This window comes from Pseudoliparis swirei, chromosome 23 (genome assembly GCF_029220125.1).
Source record: "Pseudoliparis swirei isolate HS2019 ecotype Mariana Trench chromosome 23, NWPU_hadal_v1, whole genome shotgun sequence".
In the NCBI taxonomy this organism is placed as follows: Eukaryota; Metazoa; Chordata; class Actinopteri; order Perciformes; family Liparidae; genus Pseudoliparis; species Pseudoliparis swirei.
The window spans coordinates 8946719-8961051 of record NC_079410.1 but is presented as its reverse complement, the minus strand read 5'-3'; the positions used below and the strand labels follow the sequence as shown (position 1 = coordinate 8961051).

At 41.7% G+C, this 14333-nt stretch overlaps 3 protein-coding genes across 4 annotated transcripts; 2 read left to right on the top strand and 1 right to left on the bottom strand.

Moving 5' to 3' along the window:
* The first annotated feature begins 586 nt into the window (after positions 1-586).
* Positions 587-5170, top strand: fbxw9 (F-box and WD repeat domain containing 9). The gene is made up of 8 exons (XM_056406825.1): positions 587-737; positions 852-1251; positions 1332-1479; positions 2084-3074; positions 3282-3430; positions 3546-3749; positions 3832-3897; positions 4244-5170. Exons 2-8 carry the CDS (start codon positions 1127-1129, stop codon positions 4316-4318), a joined length of 1758 nt encoding a protein of 585 aa, XP_056262800.1. The 5' UTR covers positions 587-737; positions 852-1126; the 3' UTR covers positions 4319-5170.
* A 330-nt stretch (positions 5171-5500) lies between these two features.
* Positions 5501-5937, bottom strand: LOC130188995 (guanine nucleotide-binding protein G(I)/G(S)/G(O) subunit gamma-7-like). Its single transcript, XM_056407595.1, has 2 exons — positions 5828-5937; positions 5501-5626 (listed from the first exon to the last, which is right to left on the bottom strand). The coding sequence occupies exons 1-2, from the start codon at positions 5918-5920 to the stop codon at positions 5501-5503; spliced, it is 219 nt and encodes a 72-aa protein (XP_056263570.1). The 5' UTR covers positions 5921-5937.
* A 1605-nt stretch (positions 5938-7542) lies between these two features.
* Positions 7543-13269, top strand: dhps (deoxyhypusine synthase). 2 transcript variants are annotated; one of them, XR_008830626.1, is made up of 11 exons: positions 7543-7645; positions 8546-8744; positions 8931-9086; positions 9197-9318; positions 9687-9783; positions 10471-10557; positions 10694-10799; positions 10892-10995; positions 11584-11709; positions 12478-12647; positions 12790-13269. XR_008830626.1 is itself a non-coding variant. In XM_056406908.1 (10 exons), exons 2-10 carry the CDS (start codon positions 8550-8552, stop codon positions 12571-12573), a joined length of 1089 nt encoding a protein of 362 aa, XP_056262883.1. In that variant the 5' UTR covers positions 7543-7645; positions 8546-8549; the 3' UTR covers positions 12574-13269. The 2 variants fall into 2 exon arrangements, 1 of the variants encoding a protein (XP_056262883.1); XM_056406908.1 differs by having other exon boundaries at positions 12478-13269.
* Positions 13270-14333: the final 1064 nt, after the last annotated feature.

Genomic DNA, 14333 nt, shown 5'->3' with positions numbered 1-14333 from the left:
AACTCGAAACTCTGGTTTGTGAGGGAGGGCGGTAGTTATCCTGTCGCTATCCCATTTTTGCAACCTTCTTTGCATTTGTAGCATCCGAGTAATGTTGGCCCATACTTAACTAATCACTCACTGAGACCCCTTGGGCTTGGGGTAGGTAAAATAGGCTTGTCAAATAGTTTCCTAACGAAGTCACCATCATCGACTATTCCATGAATAGATACAATCTATGGAATTTTACACAGTTTACAAACCATCTTTAATCAGTTACTGGTTTCTAACTAACATCATCTTTAGTTATTGTTGATCATGGTGACAAGTGAGAGTCCTCCAGGGTTTTTATGCAACATTAAGAAGCCACAGTTTATGGGCGAGGTTGTTAGTTTTGAATGATATTCCAAAATGGACAGCATTGACCATTAAACAATCTACACAGTGCAAAAATTGAAACATAATACATTTACACTATATATATATTTTTATTTTAAATATAAAGTCCACAAGTCCACTAGCTTGAACACAAGTATTGACAAGAACGGATATTGAGAAACGGCCTATTATTTGAAACCGGAACCGGAAATAGTAATCATACTGTTCTGAACGTTACTGCCAGTAGTTCGCCTTGACAACCGTTCACGTTCCTACTTTACGTGACATTTCAGTGTCCGTTTGGCTTCTATAACAACAACTTTAGGGGAAATGGCCACAATGTTGCTTCACTAAACTCGGGCGACGACGTCAGACCAACGGTTAGTCTTGTTAACGGCTGGACTTGTAAATAACGGGACGTTAGCTCCTTGAAGCTAATGTTCGCCTTCTGTCAGGTTCCTCTGAAACGAGTGTTTTCTTGTTCTTTTCAACAGACACATGTTGCAGATAACGTTGCAGCCAAACTAGACCGTTTGAAACTCAAAAGAAAAGGATTGTCCTCAGGGTTAACGTTAGCTAAAGCTTTCTTCATTGTATCTCTGAGTTGTAACGGTGCCAATGTTTGTCAGTTGACGCTGAGCTAAGCCCTCCGTACTTTTATAGGTATTACACATACAACCGAAAATAACATGGAAATATGTTAGGGTTAGTTTAAAGTAATGTCGGCTCGCTGCGTATGAGCATCGTGTGCTGAGAGCTAGAGACCGTGATGACGTCAGAGTGCAGGGTGAACCTGAATGAACCGGAAGCGGGGACACCCGGTGACCAGGGGGGTCCATCCTCTGACCCCGTGACATCTCCCAGCAGTGAAGCGTCTGGGCCTGACCTGCAAGGGTGAGACCGTCTTTCACACTCAGCCGGCTGTTCACGTCTCACAAGGATATGATCTTAATGACTCTATATGTGTCTTCCAGTCTTCTGCCGGCTGGTGCCCCGTCACCGGCAGACATGAGCCCCTCGCTCTCGGCTGAGCCGAGTGGCTTGTTGTCCCTACCGTGGGAGATGGTAACCCACATCGCCTCACACCTTCCTGCTCAGTGTGTCATCGCTGTGCTGCCGAAGGTCAGTTTGAAAGATATTTGCTTGTCACCTCCCTAAAATTACTTTTCAAGATGTGTTGTTGGTACATTTTCGTGCGAATTTATTACTAAATTAAAGTATGTTCCCCAAAAATACATTGGAACAATAATAGTGTCATCAATTCGCAATCAAGGTAAGGTCTTCGCTTTTTTGCAGGTATAGATTCCCATAATCAACATATATTATTTAAAGCTACCCTGTGAAGTTTTATTCTAAACATACTCAACAAGTTATGTTTACTTTGAGTATTACTCAACATGCATTGTTTTTACCACAGAGTTAATTGAGTTAAGTGTATTTTCTTCATCATAAATCATTTGTTAAGCTGATTTGTAAAATATATTTTACAATATTGTTTATTGTCAAGCAGTCTTCTTCTCTGTCTATGTATTAGTGTGTGGTTAACACATTCAGATCAGTGGATGGAATAGTGTGAAACCATTGGCAGGAATGGGCCTCGTGTCCCGCACATGTGCGTTCTCATGCGTGTGTCCTTGCTGACCAGAGGTCAGATACTCCACAGGAAACCTGTATGACTGACAGTCTTGCAGATATTGGACATTTTCCCTCTTTCTCCTCTTTTTAGGTCTGTCATGCATTGAGTAATGTGGGTAAGGACAACACTGCTTGGCAGCTCCGGGCACGCAGGCTGATAGGATCACGTACTGGCTTCCCAGTGGGGCCAAGGGAGGACTTTGACTGGCCGTCTGCTTGCCTGGAGATGGAGCAGCTGATAACCTGCTGGACATGTCAAGCGCGACTTATGGCGAGACAGACCAAAGAGGACGAGGAGACGAGGGCGCAAGTTAGACTGCAGGGTCGGGAGCCTGAGGCAGACGATCGAGAGGATGAAGGGCTGGGAGCTGAAGCGCAGGAGGATGCGTATGATGTTGATGAAGGAATGGAGGTGGCGATGGAAGGTGACGAGGATGAAATGCAGCCCATAGGAGGTGGGGACCTACTTGCAAGATTAAGAGAGGATTTGGAAGAAAGACTGGAGGATGATGCAGCAGCACTAATGGCAGAAGAAAGGGACCACAGGATGGTGTTTGGGGCTAATTTGGGTCCAGCTGGTGCTCTTAATCACCAAGAGAACTTGGCAGACCCCAGGAATCTGGGTAATAGAAGACCCGTAGAGATGGAGCAACGCCAACCCCTCAGAAGTCCGAGCCCACCTCCACCGCTGGAATGCACCACCCTTCCTTCGGACCACATTGCCCCGGTCAACGCGGTCCTCCTCGTCGGGGGAGAGGGGGCAGTTTGTGCTACAGGCTCTAGAGATTGGAACGTTAAACTGTGGGATCTCCAGGCGGGCTCCGGTGGCACACTGCTGCACACATTGGGAGGGCGGGGCGACTTCAGCTCCCATCGGGGCTGGGTCTGGTGCCTGGCATCTCAGGGACCTCTGTTGGCCTCGGGTGGCTTCGACAGCACCGTGAGGCTGTGGGACCTGCAGGCAGGTGGGGCAGAGAGAGGCCTGATCAAGTCCGGGGCTGCTGTCCACTGCTTGTCGTTTCGGACGGATGTATTGCTGGCTGGTACATTTGACAGGAGGATCAGCATGTATGACACCAGAGGTGAGGGGGATGTGAACGTCATTTACATCTCAAGTTAGTGGCTGAGTGTGCGTAAAGTGCAAATACGTGTAATTGGCTCTGAAATGCGATGAGAGGGCAGTAACGCATGACATCACTAAAACACATATTTTTTTATAGCAGTTTGCCAAATTAGGCAGACAAATCACTGAGTTTCTAAAGGTTATTCCTGATATAATTTGTCTACAGCTGCTGAACCCCTGGTGAAAAGCCTCCGTCTCCATGGTAACGCTGTCATGTGCCTAGCTGCAGATGACAAGTACATCATCTCTGGGAGTAAAGACTGCACCGTGGTCGTCTATGACCGAAGGGCAGACAGGGGGTTGAAAAAACTTCGGGTACATGCAAACACACACACACACACACACACACACCTAGTTTTTTACATATGTGCATTCATGCTTAGATGCAGCCGATACCAAGACTAACTCCAACCAACCTCTCCGTTTCTAGCTGAGCTCTTACCTGCTGTCCATGAGCTACAGTGGCTCTGAAATTTGGGCGGGCGACCACAACGGCATGCTCCACTCCTTTTCCATGCAGGCGGGGACCTTAAAGCCTCTGTCCCAGTTTGATGTGGGGCACACGGCTCTGCTCACGGGGATCCACAGGTCCCCCGGAAGCCTCTACACCTGTTCCTCTGACCGTACTGTCAAGGTAGGACGAGGGTACTTCTTATTTGCTTTGCCTGGTGAACTCAGCCTGCTATTGTCATCTGGTGTATTGTCTTGTATTGCAGGTACATATCCCTAGTGCGCCTCCAAGGACATTATGCACACTGCGTCACCAAGCCGGAGTTAATGGGGTTAGTGCTTTGTGCCTCCACGTGTAGATAATTACAACTGTTTACCTTTTGAAAGATTATTTTGTAACTTTAAATAAATAAAAAAAGATCCGACTCCTGACCAAGGCATGTAACTTAAGAGCAAATTAACTATCGGATCTTTTTTTGGAAGGTGAAAAATATCTTTACCAACAAAGAAACGATTAATAAAAGAAAAAAACTGAAGCACAAAGTCAATATCAATACAGTATCAGAATTCTGTGTGTTTGTTCTGTGTTAATTAATCCAGACAGGCTCAATCTCATTTTAAAAATGTTTTTCTTCCTGTGTCTCCACTCTACTCCGCCTGTCTGTCTTCAACTGTCAGCTGAGTGTGGAGGCTGGAGTCCTCGCTGTCGCCCCGGGGGACGTGTACGTGGATGTCTGGAGGCCCAGAACATGAAAGACCAGAAGCATTTTTGAGTTTACAACAATTGCATCACGCGACGCTTTGCAGGCCGTCTGGTGATATCGAGACACGTGTTAGTAGCAGCGTAACAAGTCAACAGAAGAAGGTTTTTCAGTTGAGCCTTTTGTGGTAAATATAGCCAAACAAATGCTTTTATTTGCTGCACAAACAAACACAAAAGCTTTTTTAAATATCCATTTACATTTTTCGAATTAAGCTGTGATGCAAACATCTTGGTGGAGTTGGGAAGATTCGGGTCTCCTGTGTTGGTTTAGCAAAAAGCCCTCAAGCCTTTATTTTGTAATACCTTTTTAGAATCTGTGGAGATATTCCTCTAAAAACTAAAAAAAACTAATTGAACACAGGAATTCGTTTACTCGTGATGTTTGTTTGTCCTCTCCGTTTGTCTGACGTTTATCTCCTCTTTTAATTGTTTAAACAGTGAGCAAACTAGTTTATAGTATTCACATGCTCGCAAATTCACTGACTCCATTACAGCAACAGACGTTGAGCCAAAAGCACGAGTTACTTCGTATGTACAGTAACATCTTTGTATCGAAGCCCTCGGTGGCACACGATTGTATTTGTAATGCTGTTTCTTTCAACTCTCCTCAGTGCGAATCTGTGCGTGAAAACATATAACTATTTAATTGCTTGAATTAATTTAATTATGATGCCCAACACTTGACAGATGCCTATATTAAGAGACTTCTTCCCAAAGAAGAGGTCATTGAATAGCCTGAACACCAACTGTCTGATTTATCGTCCAGACCTGAGGGGAGTTATGATTGAACAGCGCTGTGCTCAATGTTTGGACAAAGCTGCTATTAAAATGTCTTAATTGTCTACTTGAGTCTTTGGTCAAGTTACTCATGTAATGCCTCATTGTTGGAAGGTTGAATCAAACATTTCAAGTTCCGACATTGATTTTGTAATGTTGTAACTAAGCCACTTAAAATAAAGTGGAAAAAAGGAAACTTTATACAAAGAAAAATCCATTCCTAATTTCTTCCTCACCGTTACCTGGAGCTGTCTTTAAATAAGATGACAGACTATTGGTTCACACTATCTCGCTGGTCGGCAGAAGAGGAATTGGTTTATTTAATACACATTTGACAGCAGAGAATCTGGTTGTACTCTGGCAGGAGTCGGCGTCCTCGGCTCTTCTCCGTACTGTCAAAGCAGCACACAGCTCTTCTTATCTTTGAAAGGGTTGGACGAGGCGGCGATGCCGGTGAGCAGAGGGTCGTGGCGCCTGTGCTCCTGACAGTACCGGACCAAGTCTGCTGCAGTCAAGGAGATCTGCTTGGGACAAAAGTGGACTGAGTAGCAATGATGTAATCATGTAAAAACATTGACATTGGATGTTAATAAGAGAGAGATGAAAAGTTTCAGCACAAAATATTTTAGGATATAAGCTCATTTTCAAACAGCTGATGTCATGTCGAGCAGTTTATCTGGTGAAGCTACAGCCTGCATGCAATCTACAGATCATTCACATACCTTTATTCTCTCCATGCCTGCCTCCACCCGAAGTTGATCCACCAGTTTTTGAACCTGTATAACACTGTTGCTGCTGCACATCTTTCCTGACATTGCCTTCAGTAGAGAGGCTGAACAACAAACTGCTATCTGGACTCAGTATCCATCAAAACCCCCAAAAGAAGCGTCAGGAAAATGATTTGGAGAAGAAGTTATTTACCCAAATCCCAGAGCGTCAGCACGGGTTGTGCGGGAGTCTGAGAGGAACCTGACTTTGCTTTCACCTCTGTACCTTGTTTTTATTCACTGTTGGGGGCAGTTCAAAGGCTCTGTGATATAAAAGGTCATGCAGCACAGTATGGGAAAAGTCACAAACATCACACATTACTTCACACAGCCACCGTAGATGAAAAGATTATTGACTGAGGCATTATGCTGCATGCTTCAGATACGCTTTCTGCCTTTAAGCCACAATGTGTTTGTTTTTTATAAAAAGGTTCAGCTGAGTCTGTGCAATACAGGACTGTCTCAGAAAATTAGAATATTGTGATGAAGTTCTTTATTTTCTGCAATGCAATTAAAAAAACAAAAATGTCATGCATTCTGGATTCATTACAAATCAACTGAAATATTGCAAGCCTTTTATTCTTTTAATATTGCTGATTATGGCTTACAGCTTAAGAAAACTCAAATATCCTATCTCTAAATATTAGAATATCATGAAAAAGTATACTAGTAGGGTATTAAACAAATCACTTGAATTGTCTAATTAACTCGAAACACCTGCAAGGGTTTCCTGAGCCTTGACAAACACTCAGCTGTTATAAATCTTTTTTTTACTTGGCCTGAGGAAATATTAAAATTTTATGAGATAGGATTTTAGAGTTTTCTTAAGCTGTAAGCCATAATCAGCAATATTAAAAGAATAAAAGGCTTGCAATATTTCAGTTGATTTGTAATGAATCCAGAATGCATGACATTTTTGTTTTTTTAATTGCATTACAGAAAATAAAGAACTTCATCACAATATTCTAATTTTCTGAGACAGTCCTGTATTTGAAAAGTGGGCCATCATCATTTCACGTGTTGATTTTAAAAGGAAAAGTTATTTTGAATCTTAGTTCATTTGGTTAAATGTGTTTCCATTGTTACATCTAGAAATATTGTAATTTACTCGTACATCTAGCTGAAAGCTGGCGTTCATAGTTGTAGAGTGATACTTTACCTGCCAAACACAAAATGAGTTTGTAAAATGCACTGTTAAAACACATTTATTTTGTCAGATTAAATAAAGCCATGTACAATAATGTAACGTGTGACTAAACCATTCCTCAGAATGAGTAATATTATATACTAGATCATTGATATTGTAACTACAATAAGTTACTTAATATAATATATGTATTAATATATATATAATATATCTAAATATATATATTAATTATATATATTATAAATATATAAACATATTTGTATATATACATATTATAAATATATATATATATTCAAACTTTAATAAGACTATTTGATTCAAGTTAAAAGGTGGTGCAATTATGTACTCATTCCCCTGATTAATGCGAATTCAAACATTTAAGAAATTCTCATATTAAATATCCACAATTATTTAAGATTAGACAATCAGAAACTTATGTATGTCGGTTAGCACATAAATACAGTTTGGTCATGTTTGTCCCTCTACACTTTCCGTAGTCGGAACTTGTTTCGCAGGGGGGAGGTCTCATGTGTAGTTTAAAAGTAATGTAAGTCTTCTGTTGTCGTTATTCTTGTGCCCGCTGACAGCCGACTACTACACATCAACACACTTCTCTTCAAGAAAAGGTAGCTGTGTTCTTCTCTTTACATGTTTAATCACGACTAAAGCCCTCCGATACGACTAACCCAGCTCACAGTTAGCTCCTCATCTAACGTTAGCTAACAACAAACCGCATTGCCTGAATCAAGGGTTATAGCATTTCAGTTTTTTGATACATTTGCAAAAAATAATCAGAAAATAGTTTTCCACCTTGTCATTATTGGTTATTGTCTGTTAACAGGGCGAATCCAGACTTGTTAATATAAATCTTACATATTGAAGGTTCTGATGTGTTCGTCAGATTCGTCTGAAATTCAGAATAACATAACGTAGCAGCTGGAATATGTGTCTGATAAGAGATATTATGTCTGCTGCTCAAGTTTACACGACACGACAACACTCACACATGTTATCTGTACTGTTAGATGAGAGAGCTGAGGAGAGGGAATTCTCCTCTAGCGCCAATCAGAGGTCAGGATGATGTGATATGAACCTGTGACGAATTCTGTGTATTAGAGGGCCGTACTTGGCTTAGGGAAGAGAGTTATTTTCCTATCAAGCTGTGTGTTGTCGTTTAGACTCCCGGTGTTATTGCAGCCGCTGCGAGCGCTTGTCCTTTGCTTGTGATCAGAGAATGCATCTACCAGAACGAGAGAAGTTGTTGGCTGAATTGTTCCGAAGGCTCGACCATGCATCCAATTTTGACGCGCGCTTTTACTCTTCCAAATGTAATATATTGCACACAGAGCACAACGAAATCAGCCTGACTGGTTAAACTGGATCTTTATTGACGTGTGATCTGTTAAATCCTCATCCATTATCACAAGCATGCAATCGGCAGACTGAGATTACTTCCATTGTTACTTGCTCGGGGCTCTTCCCTCGATGACACCCACATCCCGAACCTGTTCTTTTTGCTTTTGCAGTCAAATGGCAGACCGTGGGCTCTCTGCTGCCAGGGAGGCCGTCCTCAAGCCAAGTTGCGACCTCCCAGAGGACATACCACAGATCAAAGGGTACGACTTCAACCAGGGGGTCGATCTCCAGGCTGTGCTGAACTCCTACATCACCACGGGCTTCCAGGCCAGCAGCTTCGGGTTGGCCGTTCAGGAGATCAACCTGATGGTGAGAGGAGGAAAAAAAAGATGAATATCTTCACACCTGGGCCTATTCAACAAACACCATCTGTATGTCGAGAATATGTTGTACCCTGATGATACTGTATCAATCATGCATATTCACGACCCGCTGGTCATTCTGTCGATCATTTATAATGTTGACCATTGCTGTTTAACGTCTTCACACCCGCAGATAGAGAAGCGCCTCGAGCCAGTGGAGGAGGATGAAGGGAACGGGTCGGATGAACACCGCAGCAAGTCGGGCTGCACCATCTTCTTGGGTTACACCTCAAACCTCATCAGCTCCGGAGTGCGAGAGAGCATCCGCTACCTGGTGGAGCACAAAATGGTACACATGTGTATACACTTTCCATGACTGTAGCTGCATGCCGGGCACCAGCTAAAACAATCAACCACTTCAACAGGTGTATCAGAATCTGTCTCGTCACTCTGTCGTAGGTGGATGTGGTTGTGAGCACAGCTGGAGGCATCGAGGAGGATTTCATCAAGTGTATGGCGCACACATACTTGGGAGAATTCAGCATGTCTGGCGCGGAGCTCCGCCAGAAGGGCATGAACAGGTAGGCGACTCCTGCTACTCTCGCATCCTCAGAATGATGCGGTTCAAGGATCATTTAGTGTCGTTCTGCAACACAGGGTCGCACAACCAAAAGCGGTGGTAGTCTGTTGATGAAAGTCAAGAAAAACCAGTGGTGCAATCCTGCGTTAACTTAATTTGCATCAGGAGGAATGAAACTAAAACAATTGCGAATTCTCTGGTCCGATAATATGGCTGACATATGAACAACCAAATATATCATACTCCACTTTGGAAGCCCCAGTTTATATGTGAGATTCCCTCACTTGTTCATTTACGTCTGGTGCAATTGTTAATCTCCTCCTCCTCCTCCTCCTCCTCCTCCTCCTCCTCCGTGCTTGCTGGATGTAGGATAGGGAATCTGTTGGTGCCCAATGACAACTACTGTAAGTTTGAAGACTGGCTGATGCCCATCCTAGACCAGATGCTGTTGGAGCAGAACACAGAGGTGAGTCTCTCGTCTGAGGAGGGCTTTCCTGGGTCAAAGACATTCTTAGACTACTAACAATTATATGGGTTAGTCAACTTATTAATTAGTTGATTAAATTGACAGATCTGTAAACTTTTTTCCACAAACAATCACTTGAAAGCACTGCTTTTAAACCTTTTGTTTACCAGATGTGCTCATTAGTAAATTAGAAATAAGTCATTCAGCATAAATAAGTAAATAAAATGAGGAATCATTAAAGGAATCATGGTCGACTAAGAGTGGGAAGTCCTACTTTTCAGAAACTATATGACACTAGTAGTCATATTTGACCTTGGCATGATGGATTAGCATATTGTTTGTCTATTAGTATTAGCATATTGTTTGTCTATTAGTATTATGTATTAGCATATTGTTTGTCTATTAGTATTATGTATTAGCATATTGTTTGTCTATTAGTATTATTTATTAGCATATTCTTTGTCTATTAGTATTACGTATTGGCATATTGTTTGTCTATTAGTATTATTTATTGGCATATTGTTTGTCTATTAGTATTATTTATTAGCATATTCTTTGTCTATTAGTATTACGTATTGGCATATTGTTTGTCTATTGCACAGTTGCTAGTATGATGTCCTCACATAAGACACATGTTCTACAAAGTTAATGTTGCTTTTTATAATATTTGCCTTTTTCTTATTTCAGGGCACCCGTTGGACTCCCTCCAAAATGATCCATCGGCTCGGCAAAGAGATCAACAATCCCGACTCTATCTACTACTGGGCCTACAAGGTGAGTCTTGGGTTACATTGGGAATGCATTGTATCACAAGGGACCCCTTGAAAGTCGTGGCAACACGACACTGTGAATTAGACGTGGTGCTCCGTTTGTGTCCACTCGTCAGTCTTTGTATTATTTTGTGTTCCAGAACAACATTCCGGTGTTCAGTCCGGCCCTGACGGACGGCTCTCTGGGTGACATGCTCTACTTCCACTCTTTTAAGAACCCAGGCCTGATTTTAGACATCGTGGAAGGTAAAAGTGACACCGCTGCTACCGACGGGATCACCACGAGAGTCTCTCTGATATCCGTTGGTCGTGTGATGAATGGGGACTTTTTATTTCAGATATTCGCAAGATTAACAGCCAGGCGGTGTTTGCCAAAAGGACGGGCATGATCATCCTGGGAGCGGGGCTGGTCAAACACCACATTTGCAACGCCAATCTGATGGTAACTCCGTGATCTGGGTTTATTTGAGCTTTTCATACTCGTGGTGACATCATCAGCTTTTATATACAACTCTGCAAAGAATGTGAGTTTTCCATCAGTATTGGAATGTAACTTGCATTCACTCAAATTGTGTGCAATTTTTTAAGGAATTTTATCTTGGTATTTCCATTTATTACTCCTTCACCATTCCACGACAATTTAGGTGAAAATACTGTTTTATTTACTATTTTTAATTAAGTAATTATGATTACTTTTCACATTACAATTTTCCATGTGAATAATATCAAAGGCTTTTAAAATATGATGCATTGTTTGAGAAACAACTAACCATATCTAATATTAAGTGTATATTAGTTGAAATGAGTTTTGTTTTTATGAGAACTGTAAGTGCATTTTTAAGTGACTTTTCCAATGCAGGACTGAATACTTCTTCATTTACTGATGGCCGTGGACAGTTTGTGTGAAATTGTGTCAGACTGTGATAAAGTTTAGAAAAGTATTGTTTTCTCCTGTCAAAATACACGAGGCAGCAAAGCGAACCTCCAAACCAGTTCCCCTCTGACGAGCTGTGTGTCCGTCTCCTTGCAGAGGAATGGAGCTGAACATGCGGTGTTTGTGAACACGAGTCAGGAGTTTGATGGCTCTGACTCTGGGGCCAGGCCTGACGAGGCCATATCCTGGGGCAAGATTAAAGCAGATGCCAAACCTGTGAAGGTACTGATACTCTTACCGTAAATATTAGCCTTTACCATTTATTACTTTTTTCTTTCCTAGAAGTTATTATTTTGAAATGTCTTTCCTTCTTCTGATTCACTCACTTAAATATATCTTCCTTCTGCCACTAAACTGTCTTCAAAGATGTATTTGTATTTGCCCTTAAACTGTTTTTGTCTGACAACAAACAATAACACTTACTGTTGGTGTTTGTTTGTGTTATCAAACATGCAGAGACACTTGACAGCCTTTTGCCAGTGTGAGTCATTTGGAAACTGCTCGACTCAACAACAGATTTAATCTAGAAATTGTTATCAAAAAATAGGCACAGCATCTATGATGATGATGATGATCCATCACAAGTGGCATTTAGCTCCAATCTGATGATACAAACTACAGCTGACAAACGGCTTTTAATTTGGCTTTTTAATTGGGCCCTCAATTTGATATTGTTTTTTATTTTAATAATTTCATGAGCAAGAGCGGGGGTGGTCGGAAATTATTTTTCTCGAACATCATAATTGGTTACCAGACAAATAAGGATGATGGCTGGACCACTGAAACATAAAAGATAACTTTTATATCACGGTTGTCCACAAGGTGGCAGTGTTGCACAGCGTTTGATTCAAGTGTGCAGCGTCAAAGCGCCAAAACATAAATGTGAAAAGCAAGGACTGCACTCCGTTTGATGCCCAAGTGTGTAACACAGCACACACACACACACACACACACACGTGAGCTTACAGAGAACTGCTTGTTTGTTTCCAGTTGTACGCCGATGCCTCTATAGTCTTCCCTCTGATCGTGGCCCAGACCTTCGCTCTCCACGCCGACAGGCTGATCGCCAGCAAGAAAACCCCTTGAATGGTTTCCCTGTTGAAGGCTCTGTGAGAGACGACCAGCTTTGTTCCTCCGGCTCTTCCCTTGTTGGACTCCGAGTAAAACCTTAAGTTGGATCTTCTCAACATTTCTGTTGAAAATGCAAAATTAAGATTTGGCTACTTTAAAAAGAAGAGTCAGTGGTGAGGGTTTCCTGTTGTAATGCTTTCCATAAGGATATGTATTTGTCTCTCTCTTCAGATAGCTGAGATGGGAGCATGCTGTTGTATGTACCAAAGAGACTGTGGATAATGTTTAGCCGAGTGTGTGAGTATGAGAGAGAATAGTAATACACTCAATTGTATAAAAAAAAAGCTGGGATTTATTTGAGAAACTGTGGCATGGCACTACCTCACTTGTAGGATGGACGATGTTTCTCTAACTTAATGAGGACTAAATTAATAATTTCTGTCTGTTACAGACAGACAGACAGAGTGTGAAGAGGAGAACACAAGAAATAAGTGCTCACCGACAATTACATTTTAAGATTCTAAGTTTAAAATTACCTGTGGAGCTCCTCAGTTGCATTTGGAAGATACAAACTGCAGAAAGGGTTTCAGTGGTTGGACACTTTAATAGAAACACCTGTACAATCAATTGCTGTTTAATAAGTTTTTGGTGACCTGGAAAATCTGTAAATTCGACTCCATGTTTATTAAAGGCGTTGTGTTTTAAACTGCATATGAGGGGGTAGATTATTAGAAATGTCTCTGAATTGAATGCAGTACAACGCCACCACTAACGATGAGTGCAACGCTGAAGCACATGATATACACACATTTAACACCTTCGACAACACGACCACAACCTTAACGGCATCATATAAGCAGACGTCATGGCATAACACAAAAAGTGGAAAGGTTATTCATCTATTTTTATAAGCCGTAAATGTTACAACCTGTTTTTTTTGTCCTCAAACATCCTTCTGTGAACTAAATAGACATTTTGAAAAAGGTTGTCAACTGAAACCAAGGCTTTAGACAGTCAGGGAAAACCAAAGCGAAGCATCTCATTCACATCTTCACAGAGGCGAAAGTTGAGTGAATGATGTCTGCTGAGTTCCTCCCCTCTGCCCCCCCCAGGGGCTCGTAAGAGCATCACAACTTACTGCATGTGCGGTTAGTGCTCACTCAGTGGGCGGGCCTCTCGGCTCCTTCCCTTTCTGCTTTCCTAGGCAGAATGAAAATCCATAATGTTGGATAATGATGAAGCCGTTTCCCATTCTAATACATCGGATGGTATTGTGGCAGTGGATATTTCCTCCGGCTAATCACTGCTCCCATATCCTTTACAGTTTACACACTTCCATTTTCAACCCACTTATATGTGCAGGGCTTGCAACGGAAATGTGGTTAGTTTTTTGTAAAATGTGTTTATAATATATTCACGAGTTGTTAAATGTGTCTTTTTTTGTTTTCTTGTGGTAATGGTGACCTATTCATTTTTTTAAACGGAGAAGTGGAATTCGTACTTGGATAAGGTCAACTTTCCCAAAACCTCAGCCACATGTGACACACACACACACACACACACACACACACACACACACACACAATTTGGGCGTTTCTGTCTTGGTACAAACTGCTTTTCCATTCAGTCTGTCTATCATTTCCTATTGGCGGCGGCACTGTGTTGACACAGGGCTTGACAGATTTCTTTAAAAATACAATGATGTATGGATTCTCAGCACTATAGAAACTTCTGTTTGCTCTGTGCTAAATGGAAAGATTACAGATATACCGAAG